Source organism: Sapajus apella, unplaced genomic scaffold, assembly GCF_009761245.1.
Source record: "Sapajus apella isolate SASKATOON/1434 unplaced genomic scaffold, GSC_monkey_1.0 scaffold175, whole genome shotgun sequence".
In the NCBI taxonomy this organism is placed as follows: domain Eukaryota; kingdom Metazoa; phylum Chordata; class Mammalia; order Primates; family Cebidae; genus Sapajus; species Sapajus apella.
Window position 1 is genome coordinate 497918 of NW_022437115.1, and position 13633 is coordinate 511550.

At 63.1% G+C, this 13633-nt stretch overlaps 3 protein-coding genes across 20 annotated transcripts in view; 1 reads left to right on the forward strand and 2 right to left on the reverse strand.

Annotated features, from left to right (window-relative positions):
* The window catches only part of MAPK8IP3 (mitogen-activated protein kinase 8 interacting protein 3), a 58209-nt gene extending 47512 nt beyond the window's left edge, over window positions 1-10697 (forward strand). For 13 of the 15 annotated variants that reach the window (XM_032268031.1, XM_032268036.1, XM_032268033.1 and 10 more), the window contains 19 exons: window positions 1516-1646; window positions 1839-1895; window positions 2001-2171; window positions 2803-2929; window positions 3234-3329; window positions 3420-3578; window positions 5408-5573; window positions 6362-6544; window positions 6622-6811; window positions 6922-7041; window positions 7115-7195; window positions 7310-7377; window positions 7548-7696; window positions 7944-8115; window positions 8189-8302; window positions 8451-8489; window positions 8581-8760; window positions 8860-9009; window positions 9087-10697. In XM_032268031.1, coding sequence (XP_032123922.1) covers window positions 1516-1646; window positions 1839-1895; window positions 2001-2171; window positions 2803-2929; window positions 3234-3329; window positions 3420-3578; window positions 5408-5573; window positions 6362-6544; window positions 6622-6811; window positions 6922-7041; window positions 7115-7195; window positions 7310-7377; window positions 7548-7696; window positions 7944-8115; window positions 8189-8302; window positions 8451-8489; window positions 8581-8760; window positions 8860-9009; window positions 9087-9208 — 2475 coding nt within the window. In that variant the 3' untranslated portion in view covers window positions 9209-10697. The remainder of the gene's footprint in view (window positions 1-1515; window positions 1647-1838; window positions 1896-2000; window positions 2172-2802; window positions 2930-3233; window positions 3330-3419; window positions 3579-5407; window positions 5574-6361; window positions 6545-6621; window positions 6812-6921; window positions 7042-7114; window positions 7196-7309; window positions 7378-7547; window positions 7697-7943; window positions 8116-8188; window positions 8303-8450; window positions 8490-8580; window positions 8761-8859; window positions 9010-9086) is intronic. The other 2 variants (XM_032268035.1, XM_032268037.1) reach the window with 2 other exon arrangements.
* A 21-nt stretch (window positions 10698-10718) lies between these two features.
* NME3 (NME/NM23 nucleoside diphosphate kinase 3) lies at window positions 10719-12108 on the reverse strand. Of its 3 annotated transcripts, XR_004265397.1 has the most exons (6): window positions 11861-12108; window positions 11647-11777; window positions 11438-11539; window positions 11248-11360; window positions 10855-11148; window positions 10723-10813 (listed from the first exon to the last, which is right to left on the reverse strand). XR_004265397.1 is itself a non-coding variant. In XM_032268057.1 (5 exons), the coding sequence occupies exons 1-5, from the start codon at window positions 11904-11906 to the stop codon at window positions 11031-11033; spliced, it is 510 nt and encodes a 169-aa protein (XP_032123948.1). In that variant the 5' UTR covers window positions 11907-12108; the 3' UTR covers window positions 10719-11030. The 3 variants fall into 3 exon arrangements, 2 of the variants coding, with proteins under 2 accessions (XP_032123948.1, XP_032123949.1); XM_032268057.1 differs by having other exon boundaries at window positions 10719-11148; XM_032268058.1 differs by having other exon boundaries at window positions 10723-11148; window positions 11256-11360.
* A 163-nt stretch (window positions 12109-12271) lies between these two features.
* MRPS34 (mitochondrial ribosomal protein S34) lies at window positions 12272-13624 on the reverse strand. Of its 2 annotated transcripts, none has more exons than XM_032268056.1 (3): window positions 13238-13624; window positions 13017-13059; window positions 12272-12927 (listed from the first exon to the last, which is right to left on the reverse strand). In XM_032268056.1, the coding sequence occupies exons 1-3, from the start codon at window positions 13556-13558 to the stop codon at window positions 12635-12637; spliced, it is 657 nt and encodes a 218-aa protein (XP_032123947.1). In that variant the 5' UTR covers window positions 13559-13624; the 3' UTR covers window positions 12272-12634. The 2 variants fall into 2 exon arrangements, with proteins under 2 accessions (XP_032123947.1, XP_032123946.1); XM_032268055.1 differs by having other exon boundaries at window positions 12272-12922; window positions 13012-13059; window positions 13238-13600.
* Between the last annotated feature and the right edge of the window lie 9 nt (window positions 13625-13633).

Consider the following 13633-nt stretch of genomic DNA (forward strand, 5'->3'; position numbering starts at 1 on the left):
CTCACACATGGGGCGGCCACCATTCACAGGCAGGGCACCTACCATTCACACATGGTACCTTTCACCATTCACATGTAGTGCATGTCAGTATTCCCACACAGTATACTTCACTGTTCGCCATTCCCACGCAGTGTCCACTTCACTGTTGGCCATTCCCACGCAGTCCACTTCACTGTTGGCCGTTCCCACGCAGTCCACTTCACTGTTGGCCATTCCCATGCCATATATCCCATTCTTCACACTCGGAGCATGGGCATTGGGGGCGGGATCCCAGTGACTCACCAGATCTGCTGTCTCTGTTCAGAATCAGTATATTCCACTATTCACATGCAGGGCTGGGGCCACGGGCAGGGGGCCAGGCGGGCTCCTGGGGACTCACCAGCTCTTCTGGACTCAGCGCCTTCCCGCCCCTCCTGTATGACATGTGACCCCAGTGGCATCATCTGCCATCCCACTCCCCAGATCACATGGAGTCAGAACCAGGCCCTTGGGCAGGACCATAGCGCTGGCGGGACGCCAGTTCACCTGTCAGCATCCTCGTGCATGCCTTTTGCATGGTCACAAGCAGGTCTCCCTGACTCTGCAGCCTGGCCAGTCTCCTGCTGTCCCCTTCCCAGGACCCACCCCACCCCAGGAGCCCGGGAGACCCCAGGGCAAGCTCTCTGCTGCCTGGGTATTGCAGGCCCTCACCTTCAGAACCACCACCCCTTTCAGGGGAGAGGCCAAAGGGAATGCTGTCTGTCAGTTGGCCAGCGGCTGCCTTCCTTAAGGAGAGCAGGCCCTACTCCAGGAAGGATGCCGACTTCACACACACTGACTGTCACTTGGGGGCTGTGGTGTTGATAAAGTGAGGTTGTGTATCTCAGGCCATCCCGTGCAGGCTGTGCTCCCCATGGTCCAGGAGAAACACAAGCTGAAGGCGAGTCACGTTTCCCCCACCCAGCCCCTCCTGCAGGAGCTGAAGGCGACACTCGTCCTGGGCCTCGGCCCCTTGTCATAGCCTGAGACTGTACAGGCATCTGTAAGCAGGAAGTGCTGAGTGTTACAGGCCATATGGGGACCCCACTGCCTACCCGCCATGTACTTCGTCATTCCTTGGCAGCTCTGCTGGGCATCCCTGGGTGGAGGGAGCAGACTGCAGACCCCACACGGGTCTGTCAGAACCTCAAGTGTTCAGCCGGCTGACCCTTCTTAGAGTGTCAACTGCCTGCTCATTTCACACAGGACCGGGCCCACCTGCACCTCACCTGATACATTGGGGGCCTCCAAAGCCATGCAGGGAAAGTCACCCACATCATACCTCATGCATGTCATGGCAGCCCTGGCAGGGTTTCCCTCCCCCCTTACCCACATACCTCCACACCACTTTTTGCCTGAGGAACTGCAGGAAATTGGCACTTAGATCCACTTATACCTGGAGGCCACGCCCCCTGCCCCAGGGGAGGCACCCGAGGAGGAAGCAGGTGTGACCTGGCCTCCAGGGGCTGGCTGAGTCTGTGTGCCTCCCATCTGCAGGACAAAATCCCCATGGCGCAGCGCCGCCGCTTCACGAGGGTGGAGATGGCCCGGGTGCTCATGGAGCGGAACCAGTACAAGGAGCGACTGATGGAGCTGCAGGAGGCTGTGCGGTGGACCGAGATGATCAGGTGGGAGCTGCAGCCTCCCCAGGAGGGGCTGCGGGGTCATCCCAGTCAGCATGACTGCAGCTCCCTCTGCACCTCCCTCTCTTCTGGGGGGGACTGAAGAGAGCTATGTGCTTCCTGATGGGAACCTGGAGAGGCCCAGGCAAGGGAGGCGTGAGGGTGCTAGCACGTTGCTCCCTGTGCCCTCCCCTGTAGAGCTTCCCGAGAGCACCCGTCCGTCCAGGAGAAGAAGAAGTCTACCATCTGGCAGTTGTAAGCTGGGGGCACCTGGGGGGTGTGGCCAGCAGCTGCAGGGGAGGGGGCAGGGAGGCTCTCTGGTCCTCTGCCCAACCCCTCACCTCCCTGTGCCTCCGGCAGCTTCAGCCGCCTCTTCAGCTCCTCCTCCAGCCCGCCTCCGGCCAAGCGCCCCTACCCCTCAGTGAACATCCACTACAAGTCGCCCACCACAGCTGGCTTCAGCCAGCGCCGCAGCCACGCCATGTGCCCGATCTCGGCGGGCAGCCGGCCCTTGGAGTTCTTCCCCGATGAGTGAGTGTCCTCTGGCCCCCATATGCGGCCTGCAAGGGGGTTGAGGAGGCCCTGTCCAGGGGCCCCTCTCCTCCAGGCCCTGAAGAAGGATTTTGAGGGCAGCCTCCACCTCGCTTGCCGTATGCCAGAGGTCGTGACCTTTCCCTGCACACTGCCTGCCCCTCCCCACTGCGGGGAGCTGGGCTGCTCTGGCTCCACAGTGTTTACTTCAGGATATCTGTGTCCACTAACAGCTGTGCTGGGCTTCACGGTAGCCCCTGGGCTCTTCTGCCGTTGAGGCTCCAGCTGCAGTGCCATTTCAGGCACACAGCCAGCAAGGAGTCACTGGCCGCACCTGTGTCCCGGTGGCACTCTGGGTCCTGGTCCCTGAAGCCCTCAGTGGCTGTGGCAGCAGAGCAGCCTCTGGGTTGAGCAGGTGCCAGCTGTGGCCTCCAAGCCTATGGCCATGCCTGGTGCTGGGAAAGCCACCCTCGCCATCTGGGCACCCAGTGGCCAGAAAAAAGCAAGGATGGGCCCAGGCGGGCCTCCCTGCCTTGGCCTCCCCTAGGGCAGGCCTGGGGCACTGTGGGTGCGTGCTGCTCTGCTGCTGCTCACCCTGGACAGAGACGTCACCCATCATTCTTCCACTCAGCGACTGCACGTCCTCCGCCCGTCGAGAGCAGAAGCGCGAGCAGTATCGTCAGGTGCGTGAGCACGTCCGTAACGACGACGGCCGTCTGCAGGCCTGCGGCTGGAGCCTGCCCGCCAAGTACAAGCAGGTACGGGTCGGACGCTGCGGGGATGGGCGTGGTAAGGGGGCGGGGCGTGTTGAGGGGCGGGGCGAAGGCGGGGCAGTGCCAGAGGTGGGAAGGGGACGGCGGGCGGGGCAGGTTCCTAGTGAGCCTCCTGCGCCGGGCTTTGGAGGGTCGGAGGAGGAGTCCCGCGGCTGCCACGCCCCCACCTGCCTCGAGTCTTCATAGGTGGCTCTGCCGCCAGAAGCCAGCAGCCCAGCCTGACCCAGGTTTCTGGAGGGATAGGTGGGAGCCAGAGCTCGGGCTCACGACGCCTCCCTGCTCCCTGCAGCTGAGTCCCAATGGGGGCCAGGAGGACACGCGGATGAAGAACGTGCCGGTGCCCGTGTACTGCCGCCCTCTGGTGGAGAAGGACCCCACCATGAAGGTGAGCCCGCGAGGAACCCGCTCAGGCCGCCTGGGTGGACGGGAGGCTGGAGAGCGCTGGTGTCACCCGAGCCTGGCCCTGCCCTTTCAGCTGTGGTGTGCCGCGGGTGTCAACCTGTGCGGGTGGAGGCCCAGTGAGGACGACGTTGGGAATGGAGTCAAGCCAGCGCCAGGCCGCGACCCCCTGACCTGTGACCGGGAAGGGGACGGTGAGCCCAAGAGTGCCCATGCGTCTCCCGAGAAGAAGAAGGTGAGCATGGCTCAGGCCACTGGGCACCCTCCCTGACGTAGTCTCTGGACAGCTCAGCTGCAGAGCATGCTGGGAGTGAGACAGGGGACAGCTGGGCACAGCACCCAGAGGCTGGGCCTCGCAGGGGCTCCTGGTTCGCAGTGTCTTCCCTCCCCAGAGCTGAGCCGCCTCCTGGGTTCTCAGCGGGAGTGCCATCCAGCAGTCTTGGTCCCTGTGGCTGTCCCTCTCCTCTCTCCTCTTCCTCTCCCCTTGCCTCCTCACCTCCTCTCCCCTCTTTCCCCGCCGGTGGCCTGGAGTGGGCCTGAGTGGGCCTGCGCTGGTTGAGCTGTGGGGGTCAGGCAGGCAGCAGGCGTGATAGAGCCCAGGAGTGGCAGAGCTTGCTTCCCAGTGGTCAGAGGCTTAGTCTTATGGCCCAGCTTGGGCCTCTTGGAGCTTAAGGGCTTCCTCTGTGGAGGGAAAACTGTGTGTGGATTGCTTTAGAGTGCGGTCTTGAGCCCTATTTGTAGGGCTGAAGGCCCCACAGGGTCGTGGGGTGTCCCTTATGCTGTGCTGAGGCGCAGGATCCAAGAAATAAAGAGGCAGGACACAGAAGTACAAGGAAAACGCGGCTGGGCTTGAGGGGCCACGCCACCTATGAGCGGAGTCAGGCAAGGCCGGCGAGTGGCTGGCGAGGCCCCGAATGTCCAGAAGCATGAGTGTTTATTGTGTATAGGTTAGGGGGCAGGGCAGTGAGTGAAATCATCTTTAGTGATAGGGTTGTAAGCAATAAAACAAGGGGTCCACCCCCATTAGGTCACCTAGGCTAGGAGGTGGATAGTGCGCAGCAAGGGGCCCGTTCCCATGAAGGCAAGGGCCATGTGCAGTAAGGGGTCCACCCCCATTAGGTCACTGAGGCTTGAAGGTGGGCCGTGCGCAGTGAAGAGGGTGCAGTGCGCAATACCTCTATCTATGGGCAAGCTACTTCTAAGAAGATTTATGGAGGATGCTTTAAGTCACACAGTAGTGACAGAGCTGCCAGGGTTACCGCCACCTGCTGGCGGCTTCCAATGGGTTCTATGGGAAGATGCTTTTCGAGCAGCACAGTAGCAAGAGCTGATAAAGTTCAGTCACCAAGGTGGATTGCCATTCTGAGGGCAGCCTTCTGCAAGAACTGGAGCAAGGTCCTACAACTCCTTTATCAGGAGGAGTGGCCCTCACCCCAAGCCTGCCATCCAGCGGGTATCTTTCCGATACTGAACGCTGCCGCCTGGGCCACGGATTCTTGTCCTGGTGTAACTGTTTTCCCTGAAATCATGCTCTGCACTGTGTCTGCTCCAGACATTCCTCCGGCTATAAGCTGCTTATTCCTTAATTCATGCTCTGTACTGTGTCCACTCTAGGCACTCCTCCGACTATGAACTGAGATATAGTTATATATATGTATAGGGGAATGACTGAGAGGTAAAATTTTCCTTAGGCACTCTATGAACTGACATGATTATATAGAGAGGATTATATAAAGGGAAATAACCGAGTAGTAACACTATAAACATGTTTTCCAAGCCCTAATTCTGTAAACTAATATATGAGTATATAAAGGATTATATAAAAGGAAATAACAGATACTCTTCAGGCCTTAATTGTGCCAGGATTCTGCTTAGCTCTCCTTCTTTGGTACCTGTATGGGGGGTTACCCACACTCATTGTTCTGGCCGTGGGGGAGGATAGCCATGTTCCCTCAAGCTAAAGTCAAGGCTGGACCCTGACAGATTCCAGGAGCCCCACGGCCCCTACTGCTGTCGGGTAGCCTCAGGCTGGGGCTCTGAGCTTGATCCCTCGCCCTGAAACAGTCGAAGGAGCTCCCCGAGATGGATGCCACCTCCAGCCGGGTGTGGATCCTGACCAGCACGCTGACCACCAGCAAGGTGGTGATCATCGACGCCAACCAGCCAGGCACCGTGGTGGACCAGTTCACTGTCTGCAACGCGCACGTGCTGTGCATCGCCAGCATCCCCGGTGAGCGTGGCCTGGAGCGGGTGCTTCCACTCGGGCACCACTCCCTTCTGCTAGGAGGCTCAGTAAAAGTCCTGCCACACAGTACCCGTCCTCTTGTGATGTCCTGTGGACACAGGAATGTGAGGGGACGGTGGGAGGGGCAACACTGCCGTGGCCTCGACCTTTATTCCTACTTTGCACGCCACGATTACTTGGTTAGAGAGCGACGGGTGGGCCGTAGTCCAGCCTGAAGCTTGAAGCATCACTCGGACTAGAGGAAAACATTTCCTCATGCTGAAAGTGAAACCTCCAGTTGGGCCGAAATCTCACGGCCTCACCAAGGACTAAGGGGGTATGGATGAGGGGCTTCATGTCACCCCTGAGGGCGATAGCCTTGGTGAGGTTCTGGGCCCAGCCCCAACACTGGGAGAACAAAGGGCTGCCCAGGGCTCTGCTAGGTCTCTGGTGTGAAACCACAGGGCTGTTTGTAGAGATGGCCCTGAGCTCCTGAGGGTTCTTAGGGGTCTGCCACAGGATCATGAGTTGTTTGCTCCCAGGATGGGAGTCTTACTACTCAGCTTGCCTCGGCCCAGGGGCCCACCCAACAGAGCAGGCTTGCTGAAATCGTCCCAGGCCTCCAGGCAGAGAGTCCTGGGTGGGCTGTGGGTGGAGCCATGTGTGGAGGCTGGGTCTGCTGGGGGAGCGGAAGACCAGCCCCCACTCCTCTGTCCCACCCCTGTATGAGTGCTAGGCACACCCTCGCAGTAGTGGGTTCCCCAGCACAGGCTGATGGGCCGTCCTCTCCCCAGCGGCAAGTGACAGTGATTACCCGCCTGGGGAGATGTTCCTGGACAGCGACGTGAACCCAGAGGATGTGGGCGCAGATGGCGTGCTGGCCGGTATCACCCTGGTGGGCTGTGCCACCCGCTGCAACGTGCCGCGGAGCAACTGCTCCTCCCGAGGGGACACTCCGGTGCTGGACAAGGGGCAGGGTGAGTCCCGGGCGAGTTTTCCCCATCCCCTCATTCCCACGTTTCTGCCCAGCCCAAGCTCACCTGTCCTAACACAGGGGAGGTGGCCGCCATCGCCAACGGGAAGGTCAACCCGTCCCAGTCCACAGAGGAGGCCACAGAGGCCACAGAGGTACCAGACCCTGGGCCCAGTGAGCCAGAGACTGCTGCATTGCGGCCCGGGCCTCTCACAGAGCACGTCTTCACCGACCCGGCCCCCGCCCTGCCCTCTGGCCCCCAACCTGGCAGGTAAGCTCTTAGGCTGGGGCAGCAGCAGAAGGAAGGCTGGCAGAGGTGGGAAGGGTCTTAGGGCAGGTGCACACCCCGTGGCCTGCCTCAAGCCACCATCCTTCTCGCAGCGAGAATGGGCCAGAGCCTGACAGCAGCGGCACGCAGCCAGAGCCAGAGCCCAGCGGGGACCCCACGGGAGCAGGCAGCAGTGCTGCACCTACCATGTGGCTGGGGGCCCAGAACGGCTGGTAGGCAGGGCCCTGGGCAGGGTGGAGGGAGGTCCCAGGGGAGCGCCTTGCCCACCGCCACTTCCTTCTACAGGCTCTACGTGCACTCAGCTGTGGCCAACTGGAAGAAGTGCCTGCACTCCATCAAGCTGAAGGATTCCGTGCTGAGCCTGGTGTGGGTGACCCCAGGCTGAGGGCCGGGCGTCAGGGGTGGGGTGGGGGTGGGGGGACTGGGTGGAGGGGCTAGCATAGCCTGGCCCAAACTAGGCTCACCGCATTCCTGTTACAGGCATGTCAAAGGCCGCGTGCTGGTGGCTCTGGCAGACGGGACCCTTGCCATCTTCCACCGTGGTGAAGGTGGGGCCTGGTGGCATGGGGTATGTGGGTGGCAGCCGACAGCTCTGCCAGTGACTGGGGGGGCTCCTGGGGTTCCAGGCCTCTCCTTAGCCTGGCTCTGGGTGTCTCAACCCCTGATGCCATGAGCAGAGGTGGGGACTGGCCAGGCCTGAGGTATCTGGGCTCCACAGATGGCCAGTGGGACCTCAGCAACTATCATCTGATGGACCTGGGCCACCCGCACCACTCTATCCGATGCATGGCTGTTGTGTACGACCGCGTGTGGTGTGGCTATAAGAACAAGGTGCACGTCATCCAGCCCAAGACCATGCAGATTGAGGTGAGTGCTGGCACGGGCCCCCCCGGGGAGGGGAGGGGTTCTGCCGGCCAGCAGCGCTCCCACACCTTCCACACAGAAGTCCAGGAGGCCCAGCCCCCTGCACTGCCTGTGACTCAGGCTCTAACGGGGCAAAGCAGGCGCTGGCTGGGCGTTGGAGGGGGCCACAGGTGGCCCCGGGGCTGTGGCAGGTTTGGGGCTTCCCACTTTCTCTCCCCAGCCCTGTTGATGGACTGCCATAACCCCACAGAAGTCATTTGACGCCCACCCTCGGCGGGAGAGCCAGGTGCGGCAGCTGGCATGGATTGGCGATGGGGTGTGGGTGTCCATCCGCCTGGACTCTACCTTGCGGCTCTACCACGCACACACGCACCAGCACCTGCAGGATGTGGACATCGAGCCCTATGTCAGCAAGATGCTGGGTGAGAGGCTGCGCCAGGTGGGTGGGGCAGCAGGGTGCTCAAGGCCAGCCACCCTGACCACTCTCCCCAACAGGCACCGGCAAGCTGGGCTTCTCCTTTGTGCGCATCACAGCCCTGCTGGTCGCAGGCAGCCGGCTCTGGGTGGGCACTGGCAACGGAGTGGTCATCTCCATCCCCCTGACAGAGAGTGAGTGGCCCGCGGCCCTGCAGGGGTGGTGGAGCTGCCAGAGGCGCCCATGAGTTCCCAGGGGGTGGCTCTGCAGTGCCACCTGGGAGGGTGCCTGCTGCCCATCTGCTGATCTGACTCTTCTCCCCTGCCCCTCCCATGTCCCCAGCTGTGGTCCTGCACCGAGGCCAGCTCCTGGGGCTCCGAGGTAAGCCTGGCCACCTCCCATCCCACCACAGGAGCCTCTCCCACCCTCCATCTGTGTGTGGGCTCAGCGCCTCTGGGTTCTCTCCCTGCAGCCAATAAGACGTCCCCCACCTCGGGGGAGGGCGCCCGCCCCGGGGGCATCATCCATGTGTACGGTGACGACAGCAGCGACAGGGCAGCCAGCAGCTTCATCCCTTATTGCTCCATGGCCCAGGCGCAGCTCTGTTTCCACGGACACCGCGATGCTGTCAAGTTCTTCGTCTCGGTGCCAGGTGAGGCTGGGTCCCTGCTGCTGTCCACACCCGGCAGGCCAGCGGCCGCTGCCGCTGCACTCAGGAGGCTGCTATCCTGAATTGCTTCTGCCATCCCAGGGAACGTGCTGGCCACCCTGAATGGGAGCGTCCTGGACAGCCCAGCCGAGGGCCCTGGGCCGGCCGCCCCCGCCTCAGAAGCCGAGGGCCAGAAGCTGCGGAACGTGCTGGTGCTGAGTGGCGGGGAGGGCTACATTGATTTTCGCATCGGTGAGTGGCCCTAGGGACAGGGCTCAGGTTGGGCATGGGAGCGGGGAGCCTGGCCCTGACTGCTGCCTTGCCCACAGGAGACGGAGAGGATGATGAGACGGAGGAGGGCATGGGGGATGTGAGCCAGGTGAAGCCCATGCTGTCCAAGGCAGAGCGCAGCCACATCATCGTGTGGCAGGTGTCTTACACCCCAGAGTGAGGCCGCCCACCCTGCCTGGCCGGACCTGTATATAGGACCCCTGCCCACCTGACCCCGCCTGCCCTGCAGGATAGCCAGCCAGGCGCCACCGCCCCTTTTCTAACCTCTCAACCTGCAGCTTTCACCTGAGTCTGGCCCTCTCCAGCGGGCAGGGAGTGTGGGGATGCCAGTCAGTTGGGAGGAGGAGCGGTGGGGGTGCTTCCACCCAAGAGGAAGATGCTCTCGGGACACTGTTCCCGGGCAGCTCCTGGCCAACTTCCAGCCCAGAGTCCTCAAGTCCAGGGCACCTTGGGCCCAGCGCAGGCAGGATCTGAGGTGGCCCTGGCTCTGCCCTGGCCTCCTACTTCCCAGCACCCCGGGAGAGGAGGCAGGGGCTCCCCACCACCGAGGCTGCCTGCCCTGGGCCCACCTCTGCATGCTGCTTGCGGGCCCACCTGCGTCCTGGGCCCTCACTCTGCCTAGGGGAACCAGGCCAAGCACTAGCCTTTGCCTAGGGAGGTGGGCCTCAGGCTACCCAGGTGCCTGTACCCCAGCTGGCCTTCTCTGGGGCCCCCCTGTCCTCAAGCCCCTATCCTCTGTCTGTCCCTATCCTGGCTGTCCCCTGCCCAGGGAGTTGGCATCAAAGCACGAGGCCCAGCTCCCCAGGGCAACTGCTTGAGAAGACTGCTACCCCATCCCGTCCATGCAGGCAGGGTCTCACCAGCCCTGCTCTGACCTGTGTGCCCTCAGGCTCTGCCTGGGCAGAAGACTCCTTGGAGGAGTGGGCCCTGGAGTCCTGTGCCTCCTAGAAGCCCCCAGGGTGGGATTTCTCAGGCTGCCAGGGCAGGCCCAGGCCTCAGGAAGAAGGGGAGGCCCCTGGCCTCTCCGGGGTCAGTCCCAGGATGCCGGCTCAGCCTCAGGTTGATGGGGGATGGTGTGCTCCTGGGGCCTGCCTCCTGCATGGGGCTCCACAGAGCCCAGCTCCCAGACACGCTACTAAGTGCCTAGGGCTGCCCGCTGTGGCCCGTTCCCCAGGAGCAACAGAGAGGCCACCAAGCGGAGGCCCATGGAGCTGAGGATGGAGCCGCCTCCAGTAGACTCCAATTGCATAGGGAGCAGTTGCTACCCTGGACTGCTCTCCTGCCCAGCCGGGCCTCGCTGGCCTACTCCCACCTTCCAGGCCCACTGCACTCCTGTCCGGGAGGCCCCGACGAGGGCAGCCCAGCCCCTTGCCCATCCCCAACCAGAGAAGCACAGATCTTGGGGAGCTGCCCCATGAGCCCAGCCGGCTACCGCGGGCTGCAGCTGCTGCGCTGCCGGCTTCTCCCCACCACCCTGCCACCTCCACTGTGATTATGTCCGGTCCCTCGTCTGTTCCCCCAGGATCTGGAAGTGACTCCCGGCTGACTGATGGGGCGGCTGGGGGAGGGGTGACGATTCTCCTCAGGCTTTGGTCCTGCAAGCAAACCCACATATCTGCTCTGTATGTAATAAACGTCTTAACATCGTAGCTGCTTGTTCCCAGACCAAACCCACACGAACACTAGGACTTTATTATAAAAAGAAATGTTGGACCACTTTGGGCTGGGCACCAGGACAGTGTTCTGGCACGTTTCCAGGTGAGCCGCGCAGGCTTGCCTGGAGCAACTCGTCTCGGGCAGTGAGCCCTGTACGCCAGGGATTGCGGGGATCGCATGCCACCCTCGATGCAACGTCCTGACAGATGTTCAGCACCCCATCAGAAGGGACGTTCAAAGCGCTGCAGGGCGGGTCTGAAAGCCTGGCCACCTGGGCCCTGGAGGAGGCTGGTGCCGCAGAACCTCTGCGACGCGCACCCACCGGGCTACTCATACAGCCAGTGCCCGGCACTGTCCTCCCAGCACAGGAGCTCCTCTGCGCGGAACCAGAGCGCGATCTCGCGGCGGGCACTCTCCACCGAGTCGCTGCCGTGAATGAGATTCCTAAGTGGAAGAGGCGCGCGTGAGCGCAGGAAAGAGAGCTGGGTCACGGGTCCCACGCAGGCCAGACAGGGCTGGGACCGTCCCCGGGTCCGGCCTTACTTGCCAACCTCGATGCAGAAATCCCCGCGGATGGTGCCGGGCTGGGCGTCGGCCGGGTTCGTGGCCCCGATGAGCGCTCGAGAGGCGCGGACCACGTCCAGTCCCTGCCATACCTGTGCGGGCGGGTCGGGGGCGGTATCACGGGGAGGTGGAGGTCCTGGGGCCGCCCGCCCGCTTCCCAGGTACTCACCATGGCCACCACCGGCCCGGAGGCCATGTACTTAACCAAGCGGCCGTAGAACGGGCGCTCGCGCAGCTCGGCGTAGTGTTCGCGCAGAAGCTCTTCGGAGGCCTGCGAAAGGGTCAGGCCACCTGCGCCCGCGCCTGGGACCCAAGCGTCCCCACGTCCCCGCCCCGCGCCCGCTCACCCCGTCCCTCCACCGCGCCCCGCGCCCCGACCTGCACCAGCTTCAGCGCCACCAGTTTAAAGCCCTTCCTCTCGAAGCGCCGCACGATCTCGCCCACCAGCCGCCGCTGCACGCCGTCCGGCTTCACGGCCAGGAAGGTGCGCTCGTGTGCGCCGGTGCAGGCTGCGGGGCGGGCGGGGACAGGGCGTCAGTCCGGCCCAGCACTGCCCGCCCGACCCCGGCACGCGCCGCGCCGCTCCGCTCACCCGCGGGGAAGAGGTTGGCGAAGATGGTCAGCACCAAGCAGATCATGATGGCGGCGCGGGAGCGAGCTCTGCGGGGCGGGGCGGCGGCGCCTGGGGCGGGGCCTGTGCTTAAAGGAGCCTGGACCCGGCACGGCAGCCTCCGCGGACGACCAAGAGGAATCTCGCTTCACTTGCACCCCGGAACCCAGCAGCCGTAGGGGGCTGGAGAGCAGCTGTGGAGGCCAAGTCTCCTCCAGTGACTCGGACACTAACTGTACCCGCCACAACCCGACCAGGTGGTTCCACCCACGCGACGCCCTGCTCCCGCACCGCCCGCGCCCCCAGACCAGGGCCGTTACCACAGCGTCAGCCTTTCTCTCCCGGGTGCTAGAGAGCGCGCAAATAAAACACAACCCTGGCCTGTGTTTATCTTCTTTTATTCCCCTTTATTTACTTTGCTTGTTTGTTTTCTTTCGTTTCTTTCCCCGTTTATTCTCTTTCACAGTTTCTGCCTGGATCCCACCAGAAAGAGCTCCAATGGGGGAAGGGGACCAGCACTTCCCGCTTTCCCCAGCGTGCCCTCCGAGTTGGGTGTTGGGGCGGCAGGGCCAGAGGAAAGACAGTTGGCGATTTGCCCCAGCCCTCCCCACTACGATGCAGACCGTCAGAACACGTCTCGGAGGGGGAACTCCCAACTCCGAGGGCGGACTCAGGTGTAACGCAAGGACGGTTTCTTTCATCAGCAAGGTCCCCACGGCCTCACAGCCCCTCAGGCCACCCGCTGGCTCTGGCGTTCTAGACCGGGGTGCCCTTGGCCCTTCCTTTGGTCTCCTGTTTTGCAGGGTAATCCCAGGGTTCTACGCGTATCCTCTGCACATTCAGCATGGGCTCCTCGGTGCTTGTGTCTCCATTTTTCTGTCGTTCTGCGAGAATCATAGCCCGGAGGAGCGGGGGGTACGGCACGGAGGGCAGGCTGTTCTCGGGCGCCGGCGTGAACGCGGTGAAGGCCTCCTCCTCGTGCTTGGGCACCAGCCGCCAGTCATGGTACATGACGTGTTCGATCTCCCGCGCCTCGCTCTCCGTCTTCCCTGGGGAAGGAAAGAGGCGTACTGCACACATTTGCTGTGCCATTGGTGGCCGGCAATGACCGCCGGGCACCTGCTCTCCCGAGCCTTACCTTTGAAGGTCAGGATGCCCCAGGCCTTCCCGTGGTCCAAATTCTGCAAAGCCAGAGGAAAGTGGGTCAACTCGCAAGGCTCTCTGCCTCCGAGGTCAGGATGGGGGAGCCTCAGCCCCACAAACCTGCAGAAAGGAGGGGAGGCGGGGCCGCCCTGCAAGCCCGCCCGGGAGGGGAGACCAGGCGGCTGCGGGAGAGGGGTGCGGACGTGGTGCACGCACCTGTGCCGTGTGATCGGGCTGCACCCGCGTAAGGCGCCAGTAGCACGGCTCGTCGTGCTGCCACAGCCAGGACTTGCGCGTGACCAGGCGGCCCAGGCCGAAGAGCGGGAGGCGGTTGAGCAGCTGCAGGAGGCGGCTCTCGCGGCGCACGTCGACCCAGGCCCGGACCGGCAGCCGCCGTCCGGAGAACGGCCGCGTCAGAGTCTCGTAGTCCAGGGCGTAGAGCTGCGAGTCGCGCGGCCGGTTTTGCTGCTCCCGCAGGGCGCGCACGCGGCGTGCCAGCTCCGCGATCAGCCGCGGTCGCACCTTCTTCCGCGCCATGGTGGGGCCAACCCCTCAGCGCTCCGGCCGGAAACTGCAGCCGCCGCGCGCCCCCAGGCCCGCCCGCCACCGGAA

Bases quoted from the DNA above. Each gene is read 5' to 3' on its own strand.
- NME3 (XM_032268057.1), bottom strand. From the start codon at position 11,906: ATGATCTGCTTGGTGCTGACCATCTTCGCCAACCTCTTCCCCGCGG. The intron at 11,540-11,646 runs GTCGGGGCGCGG...ACCCTTTCGCAG, and splicing joins TGGCGCTGAAGCTGGTGCAG to GCCTCCGAAGAGCTTCTGCG. The intron at 11,361-11,437 runs GTGAGTACCTGG...CCGCCCGCACAG, and splicing joins CCGGGCCGGTGGTGGCCATG to GTATGGCAGGGACTGGACGT.
- MRPS34 (XM_032268056.1), bottom strand. From the start codon at position 13,558: ATGGCGCGGAAGAAGGTGCGACCGCGGCTGATCGCGGAGCTGGCACGC. The intron at 13,060-13,237 runs GTGCGTGCACCA...CTGGCTTTGCAG, and splicing joins AGCCCGATCACACGGCACAG to AATTTGGACCACGGGAAGGC. The intron at 12,928-13,016 runs GTAAGGCTCGGG...TTCCTTCCCCAG, and splicing joins GGGCATCCTGACCTTCAAAG to GGAAGACGGAGAGCGAGGCG.